Source organism: Chionomys nivalis, chromosome 5, assembly GCF_950005125.1.
Source record: "Chionomys nivalis chromosome 5, mChiNiv1.1, whole genome shotgun sequence".
Taxonomy (NCBI): domain Eukaryota; kingdom Metazoa; phylum Chordata; class Mammalia; order Rodentia; family Cricetidae; genus Chionomys; species Chionomys nivalis.
Window position 1 is genome coordinate 67,148,796 of NC_080090.1, and position 20,212 is coordinate 67,169,007.

Sequence of the window (20,212 nt, forward strand, 5' to 3'; positions counted from 1 at the left end):
TGGTGGTTAAAATGGTGGTAATGATGGTTGAGAGTTGAGGTGTTGTTGTTGCTGTGGTCATGGTGGTGGTGGTTGATGTTTGCCTGGGGGCTTCATCACAGCTCCTACCATAAAACCCCTCCCCAGGGAGGATCAAGAAAGCCTGCCAACCAGTAACCCTTCCCCAGGGAAGGTCAAGACTACTCCCACAGGCTATTTAAACTGCACACAGCCCCCTCCAGAGAATGAATATGTGGTCTCCAGGTTTCACATGGTCTCCCCTTTCCTCTCTTTTCCTCTCCGTGCTTCCTGGGGTCACCCAGGAGCATTGCATTAAACATGGACGTCTTTTAATTTGGTTTAATTTGGTCTGGTTGGAATTATTTGTGTAGGAGGAGAGGCTTGTATAAAACGAAATACCTAAGCTGATTTTGTTGTTGTTGGTGGTGGTGGTAGTAGTTATGCTAATTACTTGAGTGTACTTCAGGAACTGTTCTGAGCACTTCACAGATACTAACTCAGAGAAGTAAATATTGCGATAGCTACTGGTCTTCACCCCATTTTACAGATAAGGAAAATGTAACTTGATGTGTTCTGGAGACTGGACTACATCATAGAGGACACAACTTCATTCTCGTTGAAGTCAGACAGGGAACAAAATCAGTTCAATCGTGTATTATATCTCATGGTGGAAAAACCCACAGGGAAAACTAAGGCAGACGTGGGAGGTTTCAGAGTACCGGAACGCGAGTCCTGGAGACCCAGGGCAGTCAGCAGAGTGTTTGCCTTGCAAGCACAAGACCTGAACTCAATGCCCAGAACTCACACTGAAAAGAAAGGAGATGAAGGGGTGCAATCCCCAGATCCTGGTTGATAAAGAATGGGTCAGGGTGGCCCAGTTACAACCCCACTGCTGGGGAGGCACAGACAGGCAGGTTCTCAGGGCTTGGACCAACCAACATGGTCCACTTGCTGCATTCTAGGCCAATAGGAGGTTTATGGTGCCTAAAGAATGACACCTGAGGTTATCTACTGCCCCCCCCACACACACACACAATGCCAGGCTGGGGATCTCCACAGAGCGGTTGGAGAAGATTGGACCTTTGTTCAGAAGGTGACATTTGAGCAAAGACTTGAGGAAGAGACAGAAGAACACATTACACAAACGCCTCAGAAGGAACTGTAGGTAGGTACGAAGGCCCTGAGGCAGGAACAATTTCTGGTATAATCACGAAACAGCTTAGAGGCCAGTGCAGCAGGAGTAGGAGGACAAGGGACGTGGAGTTTCACGTCATGTCAGGCCTGGGAGACCCTTGTAAGGACTTTGAATTCCATCCAGAGAAAGATGGCCACCAAAATTGGCGAGCTGGAGATGTTAAACTCTGTTTGGACTTTGGGTGTCTCTGTCCTTGAGTAATAAACCACAACCAAACTTAATTCATAGCTACAGAAAGCTTATGCCTGGACTTCTGGAACCGCTAGCTGGGCCTCAGGCAATGCGTGCAGCCAGGCTTCAGTTTCAGGTGGCTGTCTGGCAGACGTAGCCATAAAGAAGCATGCTGTCAGTATGCCTCGCTTCCATTTCCGTGCATGGGTGACAATTCTGGCTTCCTCTGTTGCTGTGGGAAGACACTGATTCAAATCAGCTTGGGAGAAATGGTTTATTTGCCTTATGGGTCGAAAGGATAAAAAAAAATGCAGCACATTGGGTACTTTATGAAGAGTCCAAGAATAAGAAAATAAAAATGTAGATTCCAGAAATAAAAATGTAGAAATAGCCGGGCGGTGGTGGCGCATGCCTTTAATCCCAGCACTCGGGAGGCAGAGGCAGGCGGATCTCTGTGAGTTCGAGGCCAGCCTGGTCTACAAGAGCTAGTTCCAGGACAGGAACCAAAAGCTACGGAGAAACCCTGTCTCGAAAAATCAAAAAAAAAAAATTTAGAAATAAAGAAATATAAAGTTATAAGTCTAGGAGAATGAGAGCAGCTTTCTCAGCAGATCAAGGATCAGTCATTCACAGGGAACTGTTTTCTCAGATGCTGACAAAGCCTCCATTAGCTTAGGTCCTTCCATTTTACAGCTGGCTGTTCTACTTACAAGGCCGGAGCTTCTCCCTGTAAACTGAAAGTAGTGTCCTGGCCATCCTTGATGAACGACAGATATGAACTGAGTTAACCTTTAGGAGACAGAGATACTGACCTCTGGGTTAGGCACTGTCTCCATTATGGGAAACTGGCACTGAAAGACCCCCGGTAGGGACCTTCCCTCAGGTGGAGACCCCGGACCCACAGACCAGGCCGAGACCACGAGTCGGATGCAAACTGCAAGAGGTTTATTAGGTAGACACAGGTACCTGCGGGCGGCAAAGTCTTTCGGAGGACTTGCGCGCCTGTAGACTGGGAGGAGGACTTTTTATAGGAAAGAGGGCAGCAAAAAGCAATTTACAGAAGCAGAAGCGTGGTTATCAGAATGAGGCGGGGGGGGGGTGGCATGAATGGTTTTCCTCTCCCAGCATGGATGTCTGGCAGCAGACATCCTGCTCTTATCTTATAGGTATCCTACTTTGAAGTCATCCTGCTTTGTAGATGTCCTATCTTATAGATATCCTGTTTTCCTCTCACGAGAGCAGGCTAGCTGCTGATCCTGAGAATCTTTCAAGCAAACAGGACGTTCTCCCGGGGAGCCTGCTAGCTGCGGGTTCTGAGGAGGGGGTCTGTAGGGTCTTTCATTCCCCCCTTTTCTTTTATCACAGAGTTAAATCTTTTACTCTAAGCAGTTAGGGAACCTCGGTTTCTTGTTGTTGTACCATATGATACTGATGGGTCAGCACTAGGGCCTGAATAACTGACAGCCTGTCTTTCATAAACTGGACCAAGCGGTTTAAGATGCAGGGCCCAAACAGGAGTATCAGAAGGAGGACAATCAATCAAGGGACCCATCAGAGGAGACAATAGAGTCGTAAACCAGGGAGACTTATTAAACCACCCTTCGAACCATCCCTGTTGTGATTCGAGCAGCTTTTGTGTCTGTCTTTACCTCTCTCTAAGCTTTGTCATAGTGTGGTTCGCATAGAAACAACATTCCTCTTTGAGTGCTGAGCATAACCCTCCCTCTTGTAAAAACAACATGTCTAGCCCCCTCCTGTTTTGTAGGGCTACCTCTGAGAGGGGGGGTTAATGACTCTTCAAGTGCGCTAACCGATTCTTCCAGTGCCTTGATATCAGTATGCATGGCTGCCTGAAGTTGTCTAAATTGGCTGGTCTCCATAATCTACCTCCTGGGGTGGCGTCCTGGACATTGGTAGCGGTAGCGATATCATAGCAAGGGCCACAAGCTTTTCCCCCGCAAGTCCAGGGTCCCCTTCCCGAGTACCCAGGCGTGGTTCCTCGTCTGAGCGTGATTAGATCCCAGATGGAGGAGGGTTTCCAGTAAGCCTCCCCCGTCGTTTCACAACCCCATTGGGCACAGTAACCGTCCCCCGGCCCTCCATGTCCCTTTTGTGTGTTTTGTCCTGGACAAACATAGAAGTCTTTGTTCCTGGTCCCATGTCGTCCCCCTCCACCCCCCGGGTGATGGCAGTCATATCCCGGGAATGTCGCCATCCCCAGTCTTAGTAGGGCCCATATAATGATCCAAGGGCCCCACGGGTAAGCCTTATCTTTAAGGGGTTTTGAGTGCGTTGGGCTCTCCATGCTGGGGTTGCGGCGGGCTCCATTTTGTCAGCTGTATGGGCGGCCTTAACGTGTGAGGCGTGGATCCAGGCTGTGATGCCGTCAACCTTTAGTGCCATTGGGGGTCAGAAGGACAGTGTAAGGGCCTTTCCACCGAGGTTCCAAGTTTTAGGTCTGGTGTCTGCGGACACAAACAGTATCTCCTATCTGGAAGGGATGCGGTTCCACCGGCTGGTTCAGTTGGTCTTGGTAAGCAGCGGCGAGTGGCCTCCAAACCTCTCTCTGCACAATCTGTAGACACCTGTAAATGAGCCTCCAGAGAAGGACTGTTAGCAAAATCGGCAATGTTTGAATTAAAGAAATTTATAAATGGGGAGGAGCCCCATATAGGATTTCAAAAGGAGTCAGTCCATGAGGCCCCAGGGTGTTGTGGGCCCTGTACAGGGCCAGTGGTAAGAGGAGCACCCAGTCTCTAGTGCCAGTTGCAAGCGTTAATTTGGATAAGGTCTCCTTAATTGTTCTATTCATGCATTCTACCTGTCCTGAACTTTGGGGTCTATACGCACAATGTAATTTCCATTCGACCCCTAGGAGTTTGGCCACCTACTGACTTACCTGGGAGACGAAGGCGGGCCCATTATCGGTGCCAAGACTTGAGGCATTCCGTACCTGGGAAATATTTCTTCCAAGAGCTTTTTGGTCACCACCTTTGAGGTTTCGTTTTTGGTGGGAAAGGCTTCTACCCATCCTGAAAAAGTGTCTATGAACACCAGGAGGTATCTGTACCCCTAGAGACCTGGCTTAACCTCTGTAAAGTCGATCTCCCAATGTACTCCGGGACAATGTCTCCGTGCCCGAACTCCTGGACCAAGCTTGATTCTGCCTGCATTTACCTGAGCGCAGGCTTGGCATTCATCAGTCACTTTTTGCAGGGCTCCGTCCCTGTTCAGGAGGTATTGGCCTGACTCCTGTCTGTCCAACAAGGTTTTCATCTTCTTTGGCCCCAAATGAGTCAATTTATGCAAGTAGTCTATTATTTTATAAGTATGTTTTGTTGGCATACCAATCTTTTCCTTGAAAACCCAATGTTGCTTTTCGGGGTCATATGTGGCCCCCATTTTCTTTAGGAGATCAATGTCCTCTTTACTATAGGGTAGCGAACTGGAGGCTTGGGCCTCTTCCGGGTTCGTCAAGGGGAGAGCTTGGGAGGTCTTGGTTGATTTTATAGCAATCTCTCAAGCAGCGTTATCTGCCAGCCTATTTCCCTTTTCCTCAGGGCTATGGCCTTTTTGATGCCCAGGGCAGTGCATAATACTTAATTTTGGGGGCAAAAATAAGGCTTTCAGGAGTGCCAGTATCTCAAGTTTGTTTTTAATTTCCTTTCCTTCTGAGGTCAGCAGCCCTCGTCTTCAATAAATTTCCCCATGTATGTGAGCCGTGGCGAATGCATATCGGCTATCCGTATAAACATTCAGTCTCTTACCTTCTGCCATCTGGAGTGCCTAGGTCAGAGCGATGAGTTCAGCCCTCTGGGCGGAGGTGCCTGCTGGTAAGGCTTCTGCCCAAACTACCTCAGTCTCTGTTGTCATTGCTGCCCCCGCCTTTCGTTTCCCATTTGCCAGGAAACTGCTGCCATCCGTATACCAAGTATAGTCAGCATCTCGGAGGGGTTGATTTGTCAGGTCCGGTCTGGTCCCGTGTGTTTCTGCGAGGATCTGGAGGCAGTCGTGGTGTTCCGGGTCCTCAGGCAGGGGGAGCAAGGTCGCGGGATTAAGAGCGACCACAGGTCCGAATTGCACCCGGTCCGCATTCAGGAGCAGGGCTTGGTAGTAAGTCATGCTGGCATTGGAGAGCCAGCGGTCTGGAGGCTGCTTGACCAAGGCTTCCACCGCATGGGGTGCCAGGATAGTCAGTGGCTGGCCCAGGGTTAGTTTACCCGCGTCTTTAGTGAGGACTGCGATTGCTGCTACCATTCGCAGACAGGGCGGCCACCCTGAAGAAACTGGGTTGAGTTTCTTTGAGAGATAAGCTACAGGACGCCTCCAAGGGCCCAGTTTTTGAGTTAGGACCCCTTTGACGTAACCCTGTCTCTCATCCACGAACAAGTCAAAGGGTTTGGTGATGTCAGGGAGGCCTAAAGCAGGGGAGGCTGGTAAGGCTTTCTTAATGTTTTTGAAAGCCCTCTGCTGTTCCTCTCCCCAATCAAACATTGTCCCTTGTTTAGTTAGAGGATACAAGGGTGCAGCCATCTCGGCAAACCCTGGGATCCAGAGGCGGCAGAATCCCGCTGTTCCCAGAAACTCTCGCAGCTGGCGGGGGTTCCGGGGGGCAGGGATGTTAGTGATAGTCTGTTTGCTCACCTCGGTCAGCCATCTCTGTCCATCTTTTAATTGATAACCTAGGTAAATGACTTGCTTCTGGCACATCTGAGCCTTCCTGGCTGATACCCGATATCCTAATTGTCCCAATGTCTGTAGGAGGGACTTTGTGCCCTCCTGACATTCTTTCTCTGAAGCGGCGCCAGAAGGAGGTCATCAACGTATTGGAGCAATGTCAGGGTGGGGTACTGGACCCGAAAGTCGCCAGGTCCCGGTGCAGAGCCTCATCAAAGAGGGTCGGGCTGTTCTTGAATCCCTGGGGGAGCCTAGTCCAGGTCAATTGACCCGAAAGACCAAGATCTGGGTCCTTCCATTCAAAGGCAAAAAGGGGCTGGCTCTCCGGATGCAGCCGCAAGCAGAAGAAGGCATCCTTTAAGTCTAATATGGTATACCAAACGTGGGATGGTGGCAGAGTGCTCAATAAGTTATAGGGGTTGGGGACCATGGGGTGCATGTCCTTCACCCTTTTGTTGACCTCCCTCAAATCCTGCCCTGGCCGGTAGTCCCCAGTCCCTGGTTTCTTTACTGGTAAAAGGGGGGTATTCCATGGTGACCGGCAGGGGATGAGAATGCCCTGGTCCAAGAGCCTCTTTTTTTGCAATAAGCACATTGGTCCCTGTCCATTTTGGCCCCCTTCCTTTCTCCCAGCCTACCTCCCTCTCTTTCTTGTCCTTGAACTACAGTGGCCAGCAGCCTGCTTAATTCTTTATTCTGTTTCATGTCTCTTTCCTCATTTATTGGTTGCTCCTCTGAATATACTTGTAAATTCTCCTTTCCTTCTCTCTTTCTTTGCCTCTTCAGCAGATCCTGTATTGTATACCCCTGCAGACCTTCCAGCCTCTGTAATTTACTTCTGATATCCGGACTGGACTGCCAAATAAAGGATATTGAAACACTAATGGCCTGCCCCGGTTCCCCGGGTCATAGGGAGTATACATTCTGTATGCTTCCTTAAACCTCTCTAAAAAGGCAGAGGGAGTTTTCTCATTCCCTTGTATCACTTGCTTTACCTGAGCCACATTAGTGGGGCGGCATGCTGCCCCTCGGAGACCCGCTATAAGCAGCTGGCGATAGAGGCGTAGGTGTCCCTTACCTGCAGCTGTGGTGAAGTCCCAATCAGGTCGCGTCAGAGGGAAGGCCTCGTCAATTTCGTTAGGCAAAAGGGTTGGGTGACCGTTGTCGCCTGGAACGTTTCTCCGAGCCTCCAAAAAGACTCTTTGCTCTTCCTCTGAGGTCAGCAGGGCTTGCAAGAGTTGCTGGCAATCATCCCAGGTGGGCTGGTGGGTGACTAAAATAGACTCGATTAGATTAGTCAGCGCCACTGGGTTTTTGGAAAAGGAAGGGTTATGCTGTTTCCAGTTATAGAGATCAGAAGCTGAGAATGGCCAGTACTGTTGCTGCCCATTCGGACCCTCTCAGAGGGGAAGGGCGTGGGAGGTGGAATCAGGCGGCGGCTCGCGTCTGTCCCTCTGTTGGCCAGCCATAGGTGAGAGGGCCGGGGATTCTTGTGGGGGCCCCTCGGCCATCGCCGCTTCAGGTCCCTCTGGGCTATCTGATCCTGCATATGGAGGAGGCTCAACATTTTACAGGGTGTGTCAAACTTTTCCAACTTCTATAAGCAGTTACAAATATCATCAGGTCAATTCCAGTAAGAGTACAATGACAGACATTGTTGTTACTAAATACCATCAGTTCCAGTCTCTGAGAAACAGTTAAAACCCCAATTTTCCCCCCTTCTTAAGTGAAGAGGGGTTGTTAACGATTGTCCCATGGTACCAGATTTAGACTCGAGCACAAACAGATATACAAAAACAAAGAACATATTTAAACACAAAAATCCAACAATCAGACACAAACAATATGGACGCTCAGCACGGCTTTGGCGCAAAACCGAAAGCAAAACTTCAGACGGAGACTGTGAAAAATCAGGCTCCGGCCACCTTTGGAATGTGGCCCGTCAGATGAGCACCGAAAAGGCTCCAGATTCAGACCCAAGTCAGCAAAGCAAGACTTTGGGATACAGATTGAGCTCCGGAAAAAGCTGCCACCTAATTCAGGGCTCCAGACACCCTTGGAACGTCTTCCAGGGCTGCGGGGTGGAAGTCCGAGCTCGTCAGCTCCTTCCTGGGCCCGCCAGATACAGAGCACCCAGATCTGAGTGTACAGAGTTAACAAAGCACAGAAACGACGCAGACACAGACTAACAAATCGGTGCTGGCCAGCTTACCTCCCGATGGTGGGTCGGTGGTCCCTGGGTGGGGGCCTTCAATTCCCGGCCAACGCACCAAATGAAAGACCCCCGGTAGGGACCTTCCCTCAGGTGGAGACCCCGGACCCACAGACCAGGCCGAGACCACGAGTCGGATGCAAACTGCAAGAGGTTTATTAGGTAGACACAGGTACCTGCGGGCGGCAAAGTCTTTCGGAGGACTTGCGCGCCTGTAGACTGGGAGGAGGACTTTTTATAGGAAAGAGGGCAGCAAAAAGCAATTTACAGAAGCAGAAGCGTGGTTATCAGAATGAGGCGGGGGGGGGTGTGGCATGAATGGTTTTCCTCTCCCAGCATGGATGTCTGGCAGCAGACATCCTGCTCTTATCTTATAGGTATCCTACTTTGAAGTCATCCTGCTTTGTAGATGTCCTATCTTATAGATATCCTGTTTTCCTCTCACGAGAGCAGGCTAGCTGCTGATCCTGAGAATCTTTCAAGCAAACAGGACGTTCTCCCGGGGAGCCTGCTAGCTGCGGGTTCTGAGGAGGGGGTCTGTAGGGTCTTTCAGCACTATTAAGAAGAGGCATGGGGCTCCAGTATACACTGCTTGGAGGTACCGGACAGACAGTGGACAGTGCAAACACTGTCTAATGAGCTCTGACAGTGGAGGTTGTAAAGTATGCAGTCTGTATCTGAGTTTTACCTTGAGACAGTGTGAAAAGCTTTCTGATATCTTCTCAGTTCCCAGTCTAAGAATCAATTAATTCTAATTTATCAACCTCTGGTATTACTAGCAGTCCCTTTTCTGACTAATTGCTAAAGACACCTGTTGGCATGATTACATGATCCTGACAGGTTTGGGTTGTGTCGGGTGATCTGGGGTACAAGGAAATAAAGATCCATGAGCAACTGGATGCTCTTGGGAAGCGGGAGAAATTTCATCATGGCTGCCTTCAGCATTGTTTTCTAGGAACTATACAGAACAAAGAGGAGCTAGACTAACAGCAGTCACTCAGGTCAGTCAGCAGAGGGCGACGTCAGCTACTTTTGTGGTGCCGAGTATCTTGCCTGTCTGGTGTTTGGTCCACATTACCAGTTTCCTTGTTTTTGCCTTGTCTCCCCACGGTCACGGGATGACTTCTCCAATTACTGCTGACCTTCTGAGAAAGCACTGTATACTGCCACTGCGCAGAGGGCTGCCAGGACTGTTTTGCTCCGGTCTGCGTTTTCTCTCATTTATAATTGAGGCACGATTGATACGCTGGAGAGTAAGTTCCATTTGCAAAAGAAGCCAGCCAGTCTGAACAGGTCACTTTGGAAAGCTAAGTATCATCTTCCTTCCAGAGAAGAGGTTTTCACTTTGTTTTGTTTTGTGTTTTGTTTGTTTGTGGGTTTTGTTTGGTTGGGTTTGTTTGTTTGTTTGTTTGTTTTGTTTTGTTTTTTCAAGACAGAGAAGAGTTTTAAAATCCCAGAGCACTTGCAGGTCTAACTGGTTTGTAAGAGGTGAGTCTGGCACACTGGTTTGTTACATTTTTTTTATTATTTATGATTTCCAAACCCTAATTCTAAAATTATTTGAGGCCACTTATAATAGAAAGCGTACATAGAATAAAACTCTGAATGGTTAATACATAAATAAGAGATTCTGTGAATAACAGAGGAAAACGACCATTGGATTCCAATAGAAAACTCAACCCTGGATCAAGACCAGGGCAGAGAGTTAAAGAGACCCTTGTAGGGAAAACACAATAATTTATCAGCTGCCACATCGCATGAGCCTGAGAGGCCCTTGGCACCAGCTGCCCCACTTGGGGATGGCTAAGTGTTGGGACAGAAGAGATTGCCATCTGATACACACTTTTCATACATTTTCTGTTATCCCAAAAGCTCTTTGAAGCCAATACTGTCTGTAGTCACATTTTATAATACCAAGTGAGAGTCTAAGAAACTGAGTAACTCACTGGTTAGTGAGCTGCAGGCATGAGATTAAAGTCAGCCGTACAGCTCTGAGCATGGCATCACGGTTTCAGTGAGGCCGTCCTGAGGATGGCACAGGGGATTAACAGAAAGGGAGAACTCTCCCTTAAATGAGAACTGGTTGTAAAAAAAATAAAAAATTAATCCACATATCCTTGCTTTGCTTGAAGTCGAAGTCAGCACCAGAGCTTGTGACATTAGTCTCAGGGATCACCTTGATTGGATCTGGTATTAGCAAAGAAACAAGCCTCTGGGCGGGTCTGTGAGAGCCTTTCCTAGAAGGTCTAACTGGTGGGTGAAGCCCCTCCCCTGGAGTGGGCAGCACCTCCTAGCTGCTGCCACAACTGGAGAGTTCAGACTTGGGAGGAGGCTCCCGGCAGGTGAGTGCAGCTACCCTGTGACATAGCCCCCCAACCCTTTGCACTTCTCACCCTTAGGACTGCACCCCAGATGTTTAACATCGGGTTTTCCTTTCTTCTTCAAAGCAGTTTGGATCCCTGGACCAATTGCGAGCACCCCACTCACATCAAACTACCTTGAGTCGGCACTTCGTAGTCCCTGGACACCTGAACGGTCTCTTCCAGACTGAGAAGTTAATTCGCAGCCCTGAAAGAACTGAGAAAATCTTGGCTTAACTCCTACACACACTGCGTTAATAATTCTAATTTCATCAAAATGCCATGTGTTTGCCAAAATGAATCAATAGATCAAACAAATTCTAGCTATTATATAGAATTCCACAGGAAAAAGCAAAACTTTATAAAAACAGTGGAAGTTCGGGCCGGAGATGTAGCTCAGCAGTTAAAAGTACATCTGCTCTTCCAGAGGACCCAAGTCCGGTTCTCAGCACCCACACTGGGTGGCTCACAGCCCCCTGAAATCACAGCTCCAGGGATCATACTCCTCTGGCCTCTTCAGGCGCCTGCATTCATGGGTACATAACCACACACATGAACACATAATTAAATATGTATTAACTATAGAAGTCAGACGAGCCTAAGAAAAAAGCCTCGTCATGGCCACAGGGGGGCAGCAGAGTGTAAACTACGAGCTGCTCTCCCTCAGCCATGGCAGCACCATTCTGTTCTGGCCTGGGTTTAGAGGGGACGTCGTGTTCTCTGTGACATGCCGGCCTAATTAGTGCCTACCACTGTCCATTTCCTCATCTGAGATCTTGGAATGCTCCGAGCAGCAGACAAGATATATAGAAAACTGGGGACAAAGGCATGCGTAAGTCAGGAGTCTGTAGTCTGGCAAAGGGAGGTGAAGACCCTTAGCAACGTTAAGGGATCTCCACGTTTTTATTTGGGCAAACATCTACAGCGGTATGAAACGGAGACACCGGGCCTCGTGACTAGCAAGATGGCCCAGCAGGTAAAGGTGCGTGCTGCCAAAGCTGAGTTCAACCCCCTGAACCCAAATGGTAGAAGCCAAGAGAGAACTCATGTAAATTGTCCTCTGACCTCCACACGTGTGTTGGTGGCATGCACGTGTGCAGAGCGAACACCACACACACACACACACACACCACGCTCCACAGTTTTGAGGACTTCTGTCTTGTTCCATCCTTGGTCATGGTTGTTCTGCCCCATCTCACACAGAGAGATGCCCCCACAGTGTAAGAAAGAGCTCACCACCTGCACCACACACACGCTCCTCCGTCCGGGAACTTGTAGAGTTATTGACTGGACCACATGAGGTCAAGGCCTGCCTGAGTGTTTGTGCCCATTTTTTAGCTATTTTTTTGTCGTTCGTTTGTTTGTTTTCTGAGACAGGGTTTCTCTGTGTAGCCCTGGTGGTCCTGGAACTTGATTTGTAGACCAGGCTGTCCTCAAACCCACAGAGATTTGCCTGCCTCTGCCTCCCGAGCGCTGGTATTAAAGGCGTGCACCACCACTGCCCGGCTGTTCCCGTATCCTTGCCTAGGCCCTCAATGTCAGAAACCCTCCTGCCATCACCCAAGCACCCTGGATCTAGGTGTAGGGTATAATTCTAAGAAGTCTCTGTCCCCAAGTATTTGAAGCTCTGATCACCCTGAGGACTTAAGGGAGGAATGAAAGTCAACAGTTTATCGGGATCTGTGTATAAACCGTTAACTATAACGCCTCATAAAAATACATGTGTCTCCTTTCGAATTGGGATCTCATTATGTGTGTATGTGTGTGTTTTGAGTCACCATGTGGTTGCTGGGAATTGAACTCAGGACCTTTGGAAGAGCAAGCAATGCTCTTAACCACTGGGCCATCTCTCCAGCCCTAAACTTTTTTTTTCCGATTAATTACGCATGCGCACATCACAAGCACATACACACACACACACGCACACACAGCCGGGACTCGAACTGGCGACCTCTGGCTCCGCGGGCGGCCCTCCCATCCTCTCGGCCAGCTCTCCGACCGGATCTCACTATGTAATTTAGGTTATTCTCAAACACAATCCTCTTGCCTCGTTCTCCTCAGAGCTGGCATACAGGCATTCACTGCTGTGTGCCTGGCAAGATCATCTTTTCGTTAGTGACAAACAGGAAACCGAGAGCAGGGTTTCAGGGATGAGGTGACCCAGACGGCAATGGGCAGAAGAGGCAGAGTCTGGCTGGTCCTTGTAGACTGCCCCCCCAAAGCTCAACCCTTGCATGCCTTCAGCCAGCTGTCCCATCCTGTTGTACCCCCAACCTACAGAATCCCCAGAGGCCTCTGACGTCACAGGCCCTCCCTACTTCCCTGGACCACCTTCTCAACCACACGGTTCTTGGAAACGGGATGGTATTCTTGTGTTTTATTTTCATTTCTTACAAGAACATGACACGCTCAAACAGAAAAACAGGGATTGTATACACCGCCGATAAAGGAACCCAGCTCCCTTGGTTAACAATAAATAAATATTAAAACAGTGGGGTGTCCCCCTCCCCCACAGCCCTCAGTGGTTCCCCAAGGCTTGCAGAGGTAGAGTCAGGTGGGGAGGAGGCACAGCCAGGCCAGAGCTCCAGCTGAGTTTCTCCAGTGGAGGCCAACAAGCCACAATAAATAACAACAGTGACAATATTAGCTGACAATCAGCACGACACAATGTAACAATATATTATACTTAAATACTGTTCTTCTGGAGAAGTTTCAAGTGCAGAGAGAACAATGCTGGCAATCTGGGTCTCCACTGCCAGTTTGGTCTCTGGTGCGGGAAGTCCCAACTTAGATTGTTTGTTCCGTAAGACCCAGAGGTGGTTAGTCAGGTTGATTTTCCCCAGCCCCCACCCTTCCAAGCAGCCCCCCAATACTCCCTGGCTTCCCTCCCAGAGCTATCTTGGTCCTTGGCCTACCTCTCCCCTAACTACAGTGGGCATCTCCTGTCTACAGGAAAGAAACACAGGCTCCCCTTCCACCAGGGGGCATCTCTTGTTCCCAGGCTCATAGCCACAAAGAGAATTGATTTGATTTCAGTGAGACTTTTAGGCTCCTCCCACGGATGAATTTTCTATGGCCCTTTCTCCCTCACTCAGTTGCTGGACCTAGGTGCTATCCCCGGTGTCTGAAGACTCTTCCACCCACCTCCCTCCTCTTTGACCTCATCTCCCAAGGCCATGCAGGGCTCAGTAAGGCCTTTTAGTCAGCCCTGTTCACAGGTGGACCCTGCTGCCACCGATAGGCCACAGAGAGCACCCAGTCTAGGGTCACACAAGCAAAGTGGCTTCTTTTCCAGGGCTCGTTACTGACCTGGAAAGGGACTCACAGGCCAGTTTTTTTGAGGTATAAAAATCTCATTTGGGGCAAGAATCATCCTGACTCATTGAAATCCCCATGAGACTACAAGAATGAACACAGGAATGTTAAGAAGCCTAAGCTAGGGGACCCTGGGTATCTCTGGGAAGGCAAGCACATAAGAGGGAGGTTCCCCTTTCATAGCTTTTTCTAGGCCCAGTCCAGGAACGAGGACATCAAGATGTGAGTGACCAAAGCCAACTGTCTTGCGGACAAACGGTTCTCTCCAGCTCCTGCTCTAAAGGTTTCCAACCGCCCCAGCATGCCTCTGGGCCCTGGTGGGAAGAACGGAACTGCTGTGCCACCTTCCCCAGAGCGCCCCACACAGCCCGCTTGTCAGCCCTCAGCCACAGGTCCTGGAAGTGAGGAGCTTCTCCCACACTGAGCCCACCGCAGTATCTGGGAAGAGGGAGTGCTTCACGCCCAGGACGCAGGAACGCATCCCTTCACTGTCCTCTGGCACTTGTCGGGCAGAACCAGCCTCCCACACAGGGCAGCTGCTTCAGGGACCGCTGACTCCACCTCTCTTCCTGCTGGTTTCTTTGCTGCTGTGGAGGCTCAAGTGTGTGAAGGCTCAGCTGGGCTGCTGCTGGATGTAGAGGTGGAGGAGGCGGCTGAGGTTTGGACAGCCAGGTCCCGGTAAGCAGGTGACTTGAGGAAGCGCGGATAGGAGTCCTTCTCCATCAGGGTGCGAGTCTTCCCCTGAGCCACGTCGAAGCAACTGGCAGTGGGGGCCTGAAGATTTATCCTTGTCAGCTCGCGGGTCTCATGGTCTATGTTCACCTGTGGGAAGCAAGGCAGGTGCAACGGTGAGGGAGCGAGCGGTACGGAGGGGCGGGGCCGAGAAGCCGAGGGGCAAGTGAGGTCGTGGAAAGAATACCAGACACTAAATAAAGACAGAGTCTCCCTTCTTAAATCTTTTTAAAAATTTATTTACTTTTATGTATTTGTATCTGCGTAAGTGTGTATGCCACACATGTGCAGAAGCCTCTGGAGACCTGAAGAGAGGATTGGATCCCCAGGACTGGAGTTAAAGGAGGTTGTGAGCTGCCATGCTCGTGATGGGATATAGGAGTTCTGGAGGTCTAGTGTGGGGTGGCCTATGTCCTCTGTGAGAGCAGCAAGGGCTCTTAACCACGGAGCCATCTCTCTAACCCCACCAGTTCCGGGACAGTTCACATAAGACCGAGGGGTTGGTCCTCTGAGCTCTCAGGATTAGCATGAGGTTGCGTCATGCAAAGTCAGAAGCTGTGTTCTGTCCTGCCAGAGCCCTGCTCCAAGCCACCACTTCCGTGCTGACCTATGCAGTAATTCCTACCTGCTTTTTCCTCCCCTCGCTCCCAGTCTGCTAACCTCGCAGCTGCTATACTGAGCCCACTCATTCATGGAACACCTCAGCTTCCTCCCCATGTCATTCAAAAAAAAAAAGCTAGGATGAGCACATCTGGCCAACAGCCACACGCATGACCTCATGTCCTACTGTCTCCCTGCTGTGCCCTGTGGCAGGATGTCCTTCCCTCTCTTGATCCTTACACCCCACCCCCTGCTTTGTGTGCTGTTTCACCCACTTCCTAACTCCCATTGTGTGCACTGTCCATACCCCACCCGGCTTATATTGAATTGGTTAACTGAGACCTTCTCCCATTAGAATATAATTCCATTAGAAATTTGTTTTGTTCATTGCTATATCCTCTGAGATCATAGAAGAGCCTTGTATGTAAGTGATACTTAAGAACTCTCTATAGATGATTGATGGGAAATATAGAAGCAGCCAGAAAACAAGATACAAAAACTTGGCATTGCTCAGGTATGCCCACCAGGTGGCGCCACTGCTACTGTGCCGATACCTCCAGGAGGGAAAGCTGAATCAAAAAAAAAAAAAAACAAAACAAAACTGTCCCCAAAGTGGGGAGGCAGGTAAGCCAGGTTACCCAAAGTTCTTGTTCCTCCAATTGATGTGCTGAGGTTCCCAAAAATAACTAATTTACAAATATAGGTATATAGACTTGCTGTCTTGTCCTGTGCCACCATGAGTCACAAAGCTAGTGTCTGGTCACTGAGGTCCTACCCTACCCCTCTGCAAACAAGACTGATGTACTGCAAAACCTACTTCTTCCCCCTCAGTGGCCCCCATTGGCCCTGATCTCTGTTGGGAAGAGGCAGGTCTGGGGGAGTCAAGGCCAGTGCCAGGACACTGACCTCTTTAGGGGCTTCGCTGCAAATGTACTCGTCAAAGATGCGGTGAGCCCTGGTGGCCAGTTTGGTGGCTGATCGGATCTTCTTGAACTCCTCGCAGGCCAGCCAGAACTCCAGATTCTCCTCGCTGAACTCTGTCTTTAGGAAAGCATGGAAGGCAGCCACTCCATCTGGTGGTGAGGGGGAGAGAGGAGACAGGTCAGACTAGGGGGCAGCTGGGAATAAAGGAAGGAAAGACAGCAACTGCCGCTAATGGCTCTATTTTTAGAAAGTAATTTTCCTGAACAAGGCTCTGCTTTGTGTTCTGAATGGAGGCTGACACACTGGGGGACTGGGATTATTATTACTACTACTATTATTTTGCCCATGGTTTTCAGCATCCCTGGAACAAGCTCCAAGCACGTGAGCACACACGTGCCTTCCACAGGCAGACAACAGGGTCCTACTTACTCTTGCTGCTCAGCAACAGATCAAAGGACTCTCTCCATCCCACAACATCTTCCGAGAAGATTCTGCCAAGAGAAGGGGAAAGAGCAGAGATTTTTAAATTAATTTTTTAAGTCAAAAAAGGCATCCTAGGCAGAAGCTGATGACTATCAGAACCAGCCCCTCAAATTCATACACAGAGTAGCAATGTTATGTAATAGGCAACTGGGCATCCAGCGGTTGATGCCAGGGGCCCTATAGTCCTCAGCCAGTATCCCTAAGTCTCCCTCTTCTGTAGCCAAAAATGATTCTATTCCCCAGATCCTTGGCTTTGATTTGCACACCTCTCCAACGAAGCTGGTGCTTCGCAGAAATTCTACTTACAACCCCAGAGCCTAGCACACCACCTGTACCGCTGGTGTTCAGTTAAAAGGGGGGTGGGGGGCTCTCGGGCATCCGCTGGGGTCGGCAAAACCCGGCCTCTGCCAACTGCTCCATGGAGCTGAGAAGCCACAGCACAGCAAAAACAGTCTCACTAAAATTTCCAGGGAGGGTGGTTAGGGACGCTAGCCTGTCTCCTCATTTTCCCTCTCAGGTTTCCTCCCATCTGGAACCCCAGGGCTGGCAAAAACAGGACTTACCTCTCTTTGCTGTGTTTACTGGCCCACTCGAACTTGTTAACACCACCAGTATCGGAGCTCACCTCCGATTTATGGAGAAAGATCCCCAGACGCGTCTTGAACTCTTTGGCTCTGAAAGACAAACCATGAACACGTAAGGATTCTGTTTGCTCTGCCAGCACAGAGAAGTTTGTGGCGGGGACAGCGGAGGAGTCCCACAAGAACTAACTCCACCACCCGTAGTTCAGTCTCAGAAGCTTGAGAATACCCGACCATTCCCCCCACCGCCCTAGAAGCTTTTCTCACTAGCGTCTTCAAAGTCTAGGCTACAACAGCAGCCCTCGAGTTGTGCCCTGATAGGTCTTAACACTTGGTGGAGGCTTTAAGGCACTGCAGTCGCTTCCCGCTGTCCCCTCTACCCAACTTTCCAAGCCTGCCTGTCGGTAGATTCAGGACTTTGTCGTCGGGACAGCTAAAAAAACTCACTCCTCTTACCTCTCCAGGCAGGAGTTGGGGAAGGTAGCCAGGGTGCGGCACATGGTTGCGGGCGCAGGACAGCAAGTCCTTAGGCCACCGGAGGGCGAAGAGGGAAAAGCGAGGCTGTTGCAAGTACCGGACTGTGTAGATGCGGTCCGTAGAAAAGCACGCGCCGGGACCACGACTGCCAAGAATTTTTATCCCCGAGGGGCGGGGCGGGGCCGGGAGTTACTGGCCAATAAGAAACTGGGGCCGAGTCTTGCGAGGGAGGAGGCGGGGCGGGGAGCCTGACAGGGCGGGGCGCGACTGGCAGCCCCCAGGACCTCCTTCCCAGCGCACGGGGCTGTCCCCACCCCGGAGGTCTGAGACTTAGGGTGCCAGGAGAGGAGGAAGGCTTGAAGACGAGACGCACACCCACAGATTGCCAGGGCAGAAAAAAGCCGCCGACCTCTAGTAAAAACAGGAAAAAACGATTCAGAAGTGTCAGAGAGGTTTTGTGGGGGTGGCGGGTCCCGGTGGCACTTTAAGAGATCACAGGAGAGACTGAGTTTCTAGGGTCACAGGGGACAGGAGCACAGGGTGCATCACAAGAAAAAGTACATCACCGTTATACTGAACTCTCTCAGGTCCGAAAAGGCACCATTCCATGTGTTCCGAAGTTGACGGGAGCTAAGTGAGCTATTCAGCCTACCGCCATCACCTCCATTTAGCAGATGAAAGATCAGAGAATCAGAAAACGAGAGACTTGGCAAAGATCAGAGTTGGAAACAGCAGGCATAAAGGAAAACATTTATTTAACACAATTATAACAGAAACCTTTGCAACTATGCTAAAAAGGTTTAATTGCTCTGAGTTCTATAGTTATAGGGTAAATATTAGTGCCTGGATTTATATTTGAAAGCAAAAAGCAAGCAGAAACAGCTCTGTAACTGGTGAGTGATCCTGAGGCTAAGCAGCTTCGAGTTCAGTGCCCCCATCTCTGAGCTAATGCTAATAAATATGAGCTGCTCCTCACCCTCCCATAAAGGCGCTGGTCTTCCCTATTGTCCCTCGGTTCCCTCTGAGGTCACATCTAAGAGACAGCAGCTGAGGTTAAGGGTAGATATTTGTGGGGTTTCAGATCCTGCTTCTCCCATATCCTGATGAGAGACCTTAGGCAAGCTTCATCTTTCCTAATGTTTCCCTTTCTTTGTGTCTAGGGTTTAGACAGCTCTACACTTATTTCATGAGGTGGTGTGGGGACTCAGGAAGGTTTCTGCTGCCTGGACTTCCCCAGGAACCATTCTTCAGCAATAGCACGTATTGTGGGGGGAGAACGGAACTGGGAGGGAAGACAGGCAGTAGACCAAACAATGAGAGTGATGTCATGCCATTTCAGAGAGACCCCCAGAGGGTCTTCAAGGGTGCTCTGGAGTTGTGTTGGACCTTTACAGATGTCTACTTCTGAAGCCAAATAACAGGTCCTAACCTTAACCATTTCTTGGATACTGCTGGGCTGAGATGGCCTGACCTGGCGCCAGGTGACTCCTCTGTCAAGAGCAACAACAAAGAGCATGCCACAGATGGTGGCCACAGCCCGGAGAAGGAGACCTGGGTGCCATGCCAAAGTTCTCACATCAACATGTAAGGTGGTTGGAGCAAGACTTAGCATGTGATCAGCTGTCTATAGGCCGGAATTCTAGACAGTCAGGAAAATGATGTTTTAGAATACAGATTTCCAGACTGAGGGGCCAGTGATAGTGACACTGGGATTCGTCTCTACTGCATGTACCGGCTCCTTGGGATCCTATTCCCTATGGACGTAAACCTTGCTTAACCTAGATGTAATAGGGAGGGCCTTGGACTTTCCACAAGGTGGGGTGCACTGCCCTCTCTTAGGATTGGAGGGGGTGGGGTGGGAGGGCTTGTGGAGGGAGACGGAGGGGAGTGGGAGGAGGGAAGAGAGTAGGAATTTGGAAAAAAAGTTTAAATAAAATTTTTAAAAAGCTTTAAAATTCAGAAGTATATTTCTAGCTACATTTTTATAAGCTTAAATGAAAATAAAAGTCCCATAACCAAAGAGAAAAAAAATAATACAGATTTCCATCTCATAGGGGTCATCTCCAGAGTTACAGTCTTCAGCAAGACCTGCTCTGTGCTCCGTGATGTAAAAGACTAAGGGAGGAGTGGGGGGAGTGGCCTGGAGAAGCAGCTCAGGGATGGAGCATTGTCTAGCATGCACAAGACCTTGGATTTGGTCCCCAGCAGAAGGATAAGGGGAAAAAATAGAGAAGAAAGAGACAAAGGAGACGTTCTGACTTGAGAGAGTTCCACTAGAAGGCTAAAAAAAGTGAAAGGGGGAAGCAGAGGGAAGGCGGGAGGGGAGGTCTATGAGCTAGCAGTTGTTGAGGAGGTTAAGACCATAGAGTCCAAAGTTAGACACAATGTGGGACAATTGGTCGAAAAGACTCCATCCTTAAGAGGTGACCTAGTTAGTCAATATGGTGTACTCTGGGCTGTTTGAAGCCTTTCCCAAGCTCCCACT

General features: G+C 49.6%; 2 protein-coding genes and 2 pseudogenes across 2 annotated transcripts; all 4 read right to left on the reverse strand.

Annotated features, from left to right (window-relative positions):
• Positions 1–3,589: 3,589 nt before the first annotated feature.
• LOC130875040 (protein NYNRIN-like) lies at positions 3,590–4,768 on the reverse strand (annotated as a pseudogene).
• A 384-nt stretch (positions 4,769–5,152) lies between these two features.
• On the reverse strand, positions 5,153–6,076 carry LOC130875041 (uncharacterized). Its single transcript, XM_057770661.1, has one exon. It carries the CDS (start codon positions 6,074–6,076, stop codon positions 5,153–5,155), a length of 924 nt encoding a protein of 307 aa, XP_057626644.1.
• A 461-nt stretch (positions 6,077–6,537) lies between these two features.
• On the reverse strand, positions 6,538–7,554 carry LOC130874147 (uncharacterized; annotated as a pseudogene).
• A 5,423-nt stretch (positions 7,555–12,977) lies between these two features.
• Rgs16 (regulator of G protein signaling 16) lies at positions 12,978–17,991 on the reverse strand. The gene is made up of 5 exons (XM_057769833.1): positions 17,707–17,991; positions 17,233–17,343; positions 16,616–16,677; positions 16,169–16,335; positions 12,978–14,752 (listed from the first exon to the last, which is right to left on the reverse strand). Exons 1-5 carry the CDS (start codon positions 17,748–17,750, stop codon positions 14,528–14,530), a joined length of 609 nt encoding a protein of 202 aa, XP_057625816.1. The 5' UTR covers positions 17,751–17,991; the 3' UTR covers positions 12,978–14,527.
• Between the last annotated feature and the right edge of the window lie 2,221 nt (positions 17,992–20,212).

Bases quoted from the DNA above. Each gene is read 5' to 3' on its own strand.
- Rgs16 (XM_057769833.1), bottom strand. From the start codon at position 17,750: ATGTGCCGCACCCTGGCTACCTTCCCCAACTCCTGCCTGGAGAG. The intron at 17,344-17,706 runs GTAAGAGGAGTG...TTTGTCTTTCAG, and splicing joins CCCAACTCCTGCCTGGAGAG to AGCCAAAGAGTTCAAGACGC. The intron at 16,336-16,615 runs GTAAGTAGGACC...CCTCACCACCAG, and splicing joins TCTGTTGCTGAGCAGCAAGA to ATGGAGTGGCTGCCTTCCAT.
- LOC130875041 (XM_057770661.1), bottom strand. From the start codon at position 6,076: ATGTGCCAGAAGCAAGTCATTTACCTAGGTTATCAATTAAAAGATGGA.